This window comes from Cupressus sempervirens, chromosome 10, assembly GCF_028749045.1.
Source record: "Cupressus sempervirens isolate cs-2001-9-10 chromosome 10, ASM2874904v1, whole genome shotgun sequence".
Lineage (NCBI taxonomy): Eukaryota > Viridiplantae > Streptophyta > Pinopsida > Cupressales > Cupressaceae > Cupressus > Cupressus sempervirens.
In genome coordinates this window covers 183,219,170-183,231,051 of record NC_143127.1, presented here as the reverse complement: position 1 = coordinate 183,231,051, position 11,882 = coordinate 183,219,170, and the positions used below count along the sequence as shown (strand labels likewise).

The 11,882-nt window shown below is 33.4% G+C and overlaps 1 protein-coding gene across 1 annotated transcript; it reads right to left on the bottom strand.

Annotated features, from left to right (window-relative positions):
- Nucleotides 1-5,602: 5,602 nt before the first annotated feature.
- On the bottom strand, nt 5,603-8,425 carry LOC149533237 (G-type lectin S-receptor-like serine/threonine-protein kinase LECRK2). Its single transcript, XM_089806731.1, has one exon. The coding sequence runs from the start codon at nt 7,775-7,777 to the stop codon at nt 6,167-6,169; it is 1,611 nt and encodes a 536-aa protein (XP_089662857.1). The 5' UTR covers nt 7,778-8,425; the 3' UTR covers nt 5,603-6,166.
- Nucleotides 8,426-11,882: the final 3,457 nt, after the last annotated feature.

Genomic DNA, 11,882 nt, shown 5'->3' with positions numbered 1-11,882 from the left:
GGAGATTTCCCCCACAAGGACATTTATATAGCGGTCGCTACTACCATGTCAAAAATGGCTATTACCACTTGAGGTACCCTCTCTAATCAAGGAAGACTCACAAAGTTGTACCACATGGAGACTTGGTTTGGATTTAAGGGTTTCAAGTTTAAATATGCATCCAAAAGAGAATAGAGCATACTCATGTACCCTCTTCACCTTACCCAAACATAACAAACAAGATTCTTTGACACACTAATTTGAAATCACCTCACCAACTTTTTGGGAAATCTAACAACAAACACCACTAGTCTCAAAAGAGAAAGTACTATTGGATGTTGAGGACAAACCTAAGCGGAATAATGAGACAATGACAAATATCCTTCCCTACCTACAAGGGGATCCCTCATCGAAAGGAGCTTCACATGTAAAGCAAGTGAATGAAGCTCAATCTCTCAAGATCTCTCAAATAGTGTTCATAGGGCTTAATTACTATGTGAAACATATATGTGTGAAAGAAAATCTAGATCCAATTTTAGAGCACCAAATGAAGTGTGAATCTATGAAAGCATGTAAAAGCACTCAAGCCAAACACATGAGATGTTTGTTTTAATTTCAAATCCAAATGTTATAGAGATCCAGCAAAATACCTAATAATCCTTCCAACTTATTTTTCTCTATTGTACCTTTTGTTTATACTTGAATGCTCGCTCGCAATGAACAAAAGAACAAGAAAAATAAGCAAACTCAAGATATGCAATATATATACCAAAGCCAAGAGGCATTCCCAAATTAGAGGAAAAATGAAAATTAAATGAAAAGGTGTGACCCACATAAGAGAATGTGCAATTAGCATTTAATTAAGAGATGTGGAGTGTAAAAATCCATAAAAATTATAAGATGAGGGGTGTTTTTATTTAGTTTAAATGTAAAATAATCTCTTTTCTTATAAAATAAAGTTTGTGACATTTATTTAATTATTTCTTTTAAAATAATAATTTTTGCACATAAAATTAAGTGAGGAAGGGTTTTATTTAATCAAAAGGGAGTAAGTTCTTTTAATTAAGTAATACAAAAATAATGATGATCCAACCATTTATTTAAAATTTATTAAATAAATTAACTCTAATTTAATCAAGAAAATTGATGTAAATATCAATTCAAGCTTGAAATAAATTATGAAACTGGGGCACATAGTCAAGATGATCATTTTAGGGTGCATACACTAGGATGTTGATTCTTAGTTGTTTGTTAGTTGCTAATTTATAGTGTTTTATCCTTGTAATAGGTTCTTTAGTGGAATTCTAGATCCCTCTCAAAATCTATTTGTAAAAGGATTGAGGTCCCTTTAAACCTATTAACCCATAATAAAAAATATGGAATACCATCTTCATAAGCATTTAACAACTACAAGATGAGATCTTTTTCATCTATATAAAGGATAAGAACAAAAGAGTATATTCTTTAATACTAACTGGTCAATAATGATTAAGCCCCAAAAATGGCCTTTATAGAATTTAAGATACGAACTCAACATTTACTAGTCCTACTATATCCTTGTAAATTTGTAGTATTTTATCTTAGAGAGTCTCAGTCAACTTTAGCTGTTTAACACTTTAAAATGTAGAGTAGATATTATTGTGTGATTTAAGCAGTCAATCTCACCCTTAGTAATTTATCTATTTTCTTTTTAGTCCTAATTTTTTTCATGGGCCTACTTATCCTATCCTTTTGTATTTTCCTTTTTATTTTTGCTATGGATTTTTCGTATCAGGTACCTAAAAATTGTTTGTCGATGGCCCCCATCAACAAAAAAAAAATTAGGACTAGGAGTGTAGAGTATTTAAAATTGTTGTTGTTTCAATAATAGATCATTAGATAATTATGCTAACTTTATTCTTGATTATTGGAACATTTGTGTAAGTATTGGATCAATTGTACCACATATTTTATCTTCAAAGTAAGTGGATAATAGAATGATATAAAATATAATTCAAATGGCATTATGACCACTTTTAACACTTGCACACATGAAGGATTCCACAAAATTCACCTCAAAGCTAAATCAATAGTTATGAGTAATTAAGTTATATACAAAGTTGTCAAATCAAAAGTTGTGCATTAAAAAACATATAGGAGGTTAGGTACTTTTTTCTGCTTATATATATATATAAGCAACTCAAAAAAGAATTATGTTTAGAATGTCATGTACCTATAAGTATGGCAAAGAAAATCATTACAAATTTCAAATTTTGAAACATCTCATTCTAATTTACATTAAAGTTTTTGAATCAGAGATCAAGCCAGAATCTCATGATAGATAAGTTTGGAGATCACTTATCAGTAACTTGAGTTATATATGAGACTAAGAAAATGGTCAAAATCTATTGTACCATTAAGTAGCTTAGGATTCAAAATTACTATAGCAGCTCTTGGTATTCTTCCCCTAATTTAATTACGAATTGTTCTTTAAATTTTTTTATTATTAGCTAAAAGACTTTTCATTGTGGACATAATTAAATATTATCAACAAGAAAAAGAATGAAAAAATAATTCAATTTAATATTACCAAGTGCTTTAATAAATATATTTTTAATATAATTATACTTAATTAGGATATTATATTTTTAATGTTTCAAAAAGTAAGAAAAGTAAAATATTGAAGATGAAAAAATAACTTTATTATATTCTATTAGTTATAAAATTTATTTTATTACATATGCATTCTTATTAAATTATAAATAATAATAAAATATATTAGACTTATTTTTATATATTAATTATTATATAATAAAAATATATAAAATTATATTAAAATTTATACATTTAATCTTATTAAATTATATAGATTTAAATTACATTATACAATTAGTTATACAATATAAAATAAATTAGAACTCTGAAGTGTTAATTTAATTTGTTATGTGTAATAATAAAACATAAATAAATATTGTATATGAAATTTAATTTTAATTTTATAAAAATAATAGATTTTCAAACATTATTCCTATTAATCAAAATATAGGACTATTCTTCTCTCTAGAATGATGGACTATTAAATTTGGCTGAACATTCTCTTAGAATGATGTAATTCACTATTTTAGATTAGTTCAACAACCTATTATCTTCTATAGACCAATAGATTATTAAATATGATCCGGTGCTTCTTTAAACTAATAAATTACTAAATATTGTTTATAATTCTTTAGAATGATGGATGCATAAATGGAATTAGACATTTCTAATGATGGATGGCTAATTGTAACTGAAGAGGATAATCTACACTAAATCCAATAATACAAGATAAACAGTTGAAAAATCATACCAACTATCTATATAATCACTAAATTAAGACTTTCTTAGACATTTTGTACCTAAATTATATTAATCAAATGGAATTTTTGTTTGTGGATGCTAATACATATGGGCATTTTTTCACGAACTCAAAAGCAATGGTTTAAAATGATGAAAAAGAAGAAATGTTAAAAATCTATATCATAAGATTTTAACTCAACTTTGGAGTTTGGTGGTTTTAACTTTTCATCATCTTGGCCCCAATTCTTGTTTGACAAAGTGAAACAGATCCTCTTTTTGGAAAGAAACATTTTTCTCACCTCCACAATATCCTCTCATTAAAAGGAAAACAAATGATATCTAAAATAGTTTGATCAATATCTATTTTTTCCCTAAGCATATGAAACTGCTCGGGGAAGGCTAAAAAATTGAGTGAACAGGACGAGAACATAACATAATTTATTACTAAGGATTTCCATAGCAATTTATCTATCGGCATTCATTTTTCTTTAAAAAAACTAAATAGAGTAGAAAATCAAAGCAAAACTGAGCAGCAAAGTAGAACTTACATACCTTTTGCTTGGTGAAGAGTGGGGAGGCAGGTGGTTCATCAGTCACAGTCACTGATTACAATAGATCCAAATAAATGCAAATGTGAAGATTTGTGGATGGTTCTCAAATGTTGTGAAAGTAAGGAGAAGCTTCATGCTTATTTTGCTATGGAAACCAATAGTACATAGAAGCTTCCCACTTATTTTTTTAATACAAGAGAAAGTGGGTGTGTCATTTATTCCTCTAGGTTTTATTTCATGGCGTGCAAATATTGTCTTGCAGCCATTGCAATGGTGCAATCTTGGTTGACATAAATTGGGGATCCATCGCAATCTATTTATTCACCCACCTCAACATCTGGTGTTCCATGCACTTCCCTTTGTCATGCTTTGTCAGAGTTCAGCTACATGAGGCCCGTAGGAGCCAGGATAATTTGCACTGATGGCAGGGTACATGGCTAGGCATACCACCAGGGGCAAACAAAATAGTTTACCTTTTAGCTATGGGGATGTCAGATGCACTGATGATGGTAGGTAGGTGGTACATGGCTAGGCATAGTGGCAAGGGTAAACAAAATAGTTTACCCTTTAGCTATTGCCTCATTTGAGTTAGTTGAGTGGCTACAAATACAGATGACTCAAAAATTTAAAAAAATGTCTTGTATGTTTTATTTGTGAGTTTTTAAATGATGTTATTTGTTGATAGTTAAGAAGGGAGAAATATACATGTAGAGAGATGGAATACTAAATATAGAGAGCACATTGTACTTTACAAGGTATTGTGTGATTCTACTTTACTTGTATGATTAACACATTCAACACCATAATAGATATAAACATTTAGCTAATTACTAATCTCTCACACAATTATCTCATAACCATCTCTTATTATGCTATTCTATTTGAGTTTTTCTTTTCCTATCATATTATTATGTGATCACATCATCCATCAAAATGTTCAAATTTATGTATATACTCTTTTATTTTCATTTACATCATTTGTTTAATGCCCCATGGCCATAATTATTCAAATTCTATATATATATATCTATATATTCTTTAGTTGTTTTCTCTAAAAAATTAATATTTTAGGTATTGATGGCACTCTAGATATGTCAAATACATCATATTTATTATCTCCTCCAAGTTAGGATAGAGCTCATGCCACATTAACACTTCTATTATAGGTTACTAATGGTTACATTCAACATTACTATAATATCACTAAATAGAATTTTTTTTGAATAATAAAATAAAATCATGATAGGTTGTACATCATTATTATTAATACATTTCTCCTTTACAAATGAGAAAATACCAAGATATTGTTGTGACAAAATATCACACTTCCACTATTATGTTCTAATATAACTTTGCTGTTTCTATATTTAAGAAAAAGAAGAAGATAAAATGACTAGTTTAATATTGAAATTATTTAATATTTAGACACCTTACATAATATCTAAAACGCATCGTGATTATAGTTTATATTTTAAACCATACAAATATATTTAATTTTCCATTTATTTTATATCCTTATAAATTTTATGTATTATGATCTCTACATACTAATCAATTTTAATTAATTTTATACAATTTTTAATAATGTATTAATAAATGAAAATGTATGACTTAATACTTGAACATGAAAATACTAATTCCATCTAATTCTAAATTTAAATAAATATCTCAATAACTTAATACATTATATCTTTATTTAAAAACTGTGACGAAAATAAACTAAACCCCCCATTGTAAGCAGAAAGTACATTCAAAACTGTCACAAAATTAAATATTAAATTATAGATGCTAAGAAGAACTAGCAAAATAGCACGCTGAATTCAAAAAATTTTGTTCACGAGGAGGAATATCAAATGCGCAAAGACATGGCAGTTGAGAAAAGCTATTTATCCCATATTCTACTACTACCTACTACAGTTGATGAATGGACACTAATGATATTACTTTTGAGAAGAAAGAGGGAGGGCTCAAATATTGCAGGGCAAACAGTTAATCAGTAATCATAATAAACTGATGAAAGATTCTGGAGAAGGCGGCAGGGGAATATCCACTGTTCCTTCCAACATCTGAACAACCTTCTTCATTGATGGTCTTAGTGATGGGTTCTCTTGAATGCACCAAAGACCCACCAAAACCATTCTTTCCAGCTGACTGGAATCAATTATGATGCCCTCTGATCGCTGCTTCTCCATTAATTTCTCAAGCGACTTGTGTTTTAGAGAATCGTAAATCCACTCGGATAGGAACATTTCTTTTTCGGGGGCATCAAACTTGATGGTTTTCCTGCAGCAAATGAATTCCAATAACATCACACCAAAGCTCTAGACATCCACTTTAACGGTGATTGCCATGTTTTTGTGCCACTCTGGCGCTATGTACCCCTTTGTTCGCCGACCTCCAGTGAACGTTCGAGTCTGCTCCGCCTTCATCAATTTCGCCAACCCAAAATCTGCAATCTTTGGATTGAAGTTGTCGTCCAGCAAGACGTTCTGAGGCTTTATATCGCAGTGCACAATCTGCGCTGCGCATTCTTCGTGCAGATACAGGATGCCCCGTGCCGTGCCCTTGGCGATTTCAACTCGCGTCCTCCAACTCAGAAAGCTGCTTTCTACAAATAAAGTCTTGTCGAGAGACCCATTTGAGATGTATTCGTAGACGAGAAGCTTGTGAGAATCTTGATCGCAGAAGCCATAAATCTGAACAAGATTCTTGTGATGGCTCATGCCTATCACGCTCATCTCCGTCCTAAACTGCTTCTCCGCCAGACCATCGGGGAGCAGTTTATCCAGAGTCTTCACGGCAATCTCACTGCCGTCAGGCATGGTGCCTTTATAGACTCGTCCAAAGGCGCCGCTTCCTACCTCTTCTCCGAATCCTCCCGTGGCCAATTCTATATCCCTGTAACAAAACGCAACATGAAAACCCTCCTCATCCGCATCCTCCAGTTTTAGACGAGTACTGCACCAGCACAACCAAATAATGAGCACGGATGCTGCCACTAGCGCTGAGGAGCAGCCCATGAGGCTTATTCCTATCATCATCAGACGCCGCTCATGCACCGGCCGCTTGCTCTCCTCCTTTGGCAGGTGAGGAAGGGGCGCTTCACTAGAGATGGGAGGATATAAGTGAGGCTCTTCCCTTACTTTCACGAATGTTTTGACCCGCGTTACTCCAGCAGCTTGATAGCCATCAATTAGAGGCAAGCGTTTCTTGTGACACATATGATCTTCAAACGTGACTACCGTGCACATACAGTCGTCCATGTACGCCTTCTTGCATTCGATGTCGGTAACATTATCCAGCACCATGTAGTCGTTGCTCAAGTCCGTTGCGAAGCTCCTCCGTGTTGTCCATTCAGTGTTGTCAAGCCTATACATGACAGCGCTGACGGTCTCAGAGCAGCTCTGCTCCGGGGGTGAGTTGGGCGAGCATCCCCTGAAATAGTGGTCATTGTCAGTGAAATGGAAGCCGGGAGGACAGATGCAGATGGGCTGGTTCATGCTACTCGCTTGACACATGCCATTGCGCCCGCACTGACCCTTCACCTCGTAGCACGGATTATCCACAGCTTGCCATTCAGATGACCAGGAAGTATCGCCCTCTGCGTTCCAAACATACATCCCCAGAATCCCTTCACTCTCCAGCGTCACTCTGCGCAGAAAACGCCCGCTTTCTGTACCGACATCAGTCAAGTTTTGGATTCTGGTGCCGTTATCCAAATACAAGTCTCCGCTGTCATCAAATATCAAGTCGACGGGATTGTCGTAATATTGATAGGTGTTGGAAGACCAGTAAGCTCCTTGCTGCTCGCCCACGCGCTCCACTGGATAAAGAACCAAATTCCCGTCCTCTTGTAGGACCAACTCGAACCGTCCCGATGAGTAGTTTTTATCAGAAACCCTGGAATACATGGTAGAGTTCCACTTGAGCATCTGACTCGGCAAGAGGGTGTCTGAAGGAAAATCAAAGCTCTGCCAGACCTGCGCACCTGTGTCACCAAAGAGAACAAAATTGCCAGTGTCGCGCAACGCTGCCTTAGATACATTTACAGCATCAGGGGGACTTGCGGACCACAACGGCGACCTTTTGGAATCAAAGATCTGAAGCCCCGCTGTAGAAAGCAGAAGAGTAGACCCCTCTTCAACTGTGATCCCTCTGTCGCCCGTTTTGGCCGTCCACACCAGAGTTTTCTCAGAGATGTTATCAAACCAGACGCCTACAACGTAGACAGCAGGAGAGATGGGATAGAATCCAAATGCAAATTCTCCACTAGACGAAATCCATTTGGAATTTTTAGAATTGGCCGGAAGAGTTGAGCCAATAGGAATATTATTTTTCTGGGGCACATCAACAGACAAATGGAATTGAGGAGGAGCAGTGGATTAAAAGCCATCGGAATGTAGGATTTACTCGGGCGGGAGAGCAAAAGTTTAGCCAGGAATGAAAAGCAAAAACTGAAATTGGTAAATATAATGATTTGGGATTTTCCATGGCAGAGGCTACATTTATAACTCGGGCCGTAGCTGAGGAGTCGACATTTCTAGGAAAACGAAGAGTCTCAAAGCTAGGGAATAGTGATTTCAATTAAGGTCGTTGGGGAAGAGAAGGATGGATGGATGGATGGCCTCATGAATGACTTGACGTACTTATGACAAGACAAGCAATTCCCGATGTGCGTAGTCACAGGTCAATAGATGCATTATTGAGTGGAATTTATCCTAGAGAAGATTCGTAGAAGCCATGTGAGTGTTGTTGTTGTGTGATAGTCTTATCAAATTGAAATCACCGATTCCCGGAAATGGAAATTGGAATCACCATTTCTAATATGCAAATTGGAAGTCTTATCAAATTGTCAATTGACTTGGGGACTGGAGTCAATAATCAACACGTCAACTTACTTTTAGAGTCTATGCAGAGCAATAGGAAAATTCGGTGGGCTAATTCTCAATCAATCAATCAAAACGTTAGTTTTCTCATCGACTTTCAATTATTTCAAGGGAACTTTCCCCTAATTTTTCGCTGTTTGCTTAAGCACACTTATAATGTTGTTGATTACTTTGCATTTTTTTAATGCACTCTCATTAACTTTCAATTACTTTAAGGGAACTTTCCTCTAATTTTTCGCTGTTTGCTTAAGCACACTTACCTAATTTTTCGCTGTTTGCTTAAACACACTTATAATGTTGTTGATTAAACTTTATTTATTGACATTGAGTTTATAAAAGCCTAGTTGGTCTTTTAGAATTTATTTATGAAAAGTATTATAGTTAAAACTTATTATAATAGGTGTATTTTATTATAATATATTTTATTGTAGTGATTTTTTTTTATAGTTAATAGTTTCATCATGTTTGAAATGGTTAAGATATTTTTCTAATCATTATATAAATTTAATCTATTTTTATGAAGCTTATGAAATAATTTGTTTGATTAATTTTATTAATTGATTGAAGTGTAAGTAATTTTTTAAATATTAAATTAGTTTATTAGTTTGAAGTAAGTCAAGTATAAGTGAGGGGACACATTTCAACTTATCTCAAATAAAAATGATTATTAGATTAGATTGTTGCAAAGTGTATATATATAAAGTTTGTGGCCCTTATATTTTTAATAATATAATATCATATTGAAGTAAGATTGACAGACATAACATAAAATTAATTTTTTAACTAACTATATAATATTTTATGAAACAAAAGAATTTGTAAAATTCACATATTAATTGGAAATGCTCTCTACACCAGTCAGGTTTCCCAACATAAAGTTTCAATACAACAATACCCCATCCCTTCTTTCCAGGCTCACATACAAGCATTGATGATGCATGTTCCAAGTGAGGTTTGAAAAAACTTAGAGCTCAACAATCAATTCTTGAGGCCTTTATTTAAAGATAAATAGAAAGAAATAAATAGACAAAGATGTTGCTACAAGAACCTAAAGCAGTCTAGATGGTTTCACTAATGAAATAAAAAATAAAAAGTAAGGAACCCATAGTGGGATTCCCCTACAGATACAAAGATGGAGTCATGATCTTTGAATTTCCTCCCTATTATTATTTATAAATAAAGATAATGTCTTGGAATATGAGTGGCTTGAATAACACAGAGGATGAGCGAGGGTGAACCAATTATCCTCAAGTCCAAATGTACCAATACATCTTTTAACAACTTAAACAACTTAATCAAACTCATAGGTCCACTCGGTCAATATAAAAATCATCATTAATTCAACTTATTCATATCAACACTTAGCCATCTATTTTAGTGTTATTCGAATGATAGAAACATATAATAGTAAATATCATGACACATGAAAACAACATTGACACAAGTATGACTCCAAGATTTAACATGGAAACTCAATTTGGGAAAAAACACCAAGTAACATGCTACCACTTCTTCACTCTTTTGAAGTGAACTCAGTTTAGAGCCAACCTTGTTAAAGGTTACAAAACACACTATTAGGTGTGACCCTATTAAATGATTTAATCACCATGTTAGGAGTGGCCTTATTAGAGTTTTTCAAAAATATCCCATCAGAATGTCACCTTGATTAAAGGGTTTACAACATGATTATTAAGTGAACCTTTGTCAAGTGAACCTTTGTCAAAGGATTTTACTACCATAATGGTTAGAAAGTAACACCTAGGCTGATTTGATGAAGTACAACTCAGTTTGCATGTTCATATCTCGATTCTACTCATTTTTGTTTCATTGACTGGCCTTCATCACATTCTCCATCTCTAATCTTCATGACAAAAAATCAAGTAATCTCACTTTCACCAACTTCTCTCTTTTCCTTTGCAACTCTTCTTCTTCCACTTATTCTTCACAAATTTTCCATCCAACTTGTAAACATCTCATACACAACTCTTTAAATAAATATATTAAACATAATCGTAGATCTAAGGATTTCATATGATTCATTGAATCTATTCAACACTTTTTCTTTCTTCTTCTTTCCTTAAAACTTTTGGAAACTTCTCATTGAATCTTTACCTTAGATCACTTAAACAACTTAATTCATACATTAAATGTGCTAGTTCATCAATCCTCACCTTTAACATGCTTTGACTATTCTATAAATTCATCTATGTTGACCTCAAATATTGATTCCTTTTGAAATTTTTAATGTGTTTCTCCTCATTCGTCACTATGTTCTTCAACTCGGTCATCACCAGGTATCTTGATTACTACTGGTCTATCTCACTCAGCTTGCATTGGCTTCCTTGGCCCTCATTGTGCTCGGTCACTACTTCAATTTACCTTCATCTTGCTTGATCATTACCATCACTTAGTGAATACTAATTTTCTCAACTAATACTTAACTTCTTGAATTGCATCAATCATTTCTTCTACACTTGAACTGATCTTTCTTATTCACTTAATACATGATCAAACAACATATTATCTTGTCAAATACTAATTGATCAAGTGCCCTCTATAGTTCCATCATACTTACTCCTTTTTACTCAACCAATTGTTCATCTCGTTGTCTCTATTTTCAAATCTTGTTCGTCAATCAAGAGATATGGCACACTACATTGTTCGCAAATATCTTACTAGTAAGGTTTGACATCAATGAAAACATAACAATTGTAGTTCCAACAATTAAATGTGATATTCTTGGTAATTAAGATTACCTTCTAATGATTTAGGGAACTAAATAGAGAAGACAAGGCTTTGAAAAAGATGCGAGTGGTGTCTAGATTGGTGCTAAGTAGAAGTGTTTGATTGAGTAGGGGTGTTGGATGGTCTATTTTTTTATGCAATTGAGTAAGATTGTTTCTTCCCTTCTGTACTGCTCCCCTAATAAAATTATGATTTCTTTTAATAATTTGATATTTTCTTTTTCATCAAAATTTATTAATGTCTATGCCCTCGATATTAGAGGCTTGAGGTGACTACTTTTGGATTCATTGTCTAATTTTGTTGTTACTAGTAATAATGATAAATGAATTCTTAGTGGTGATATTAACTCCCCACTCTACCACTTTCAAAAGTTAGAAAGAAATGATGATTTTAGTGATAGCATGAT

Excerpts from the sequence above, each read along its gene's own strand:
- LOC149533237 (XM_089806731.1), bottom strand. The coding sequence starts at position 7,777 with ATGCTCAAGTGGAACTCTACCATGTATTCCAGGGTTTCTGATAAAAAC.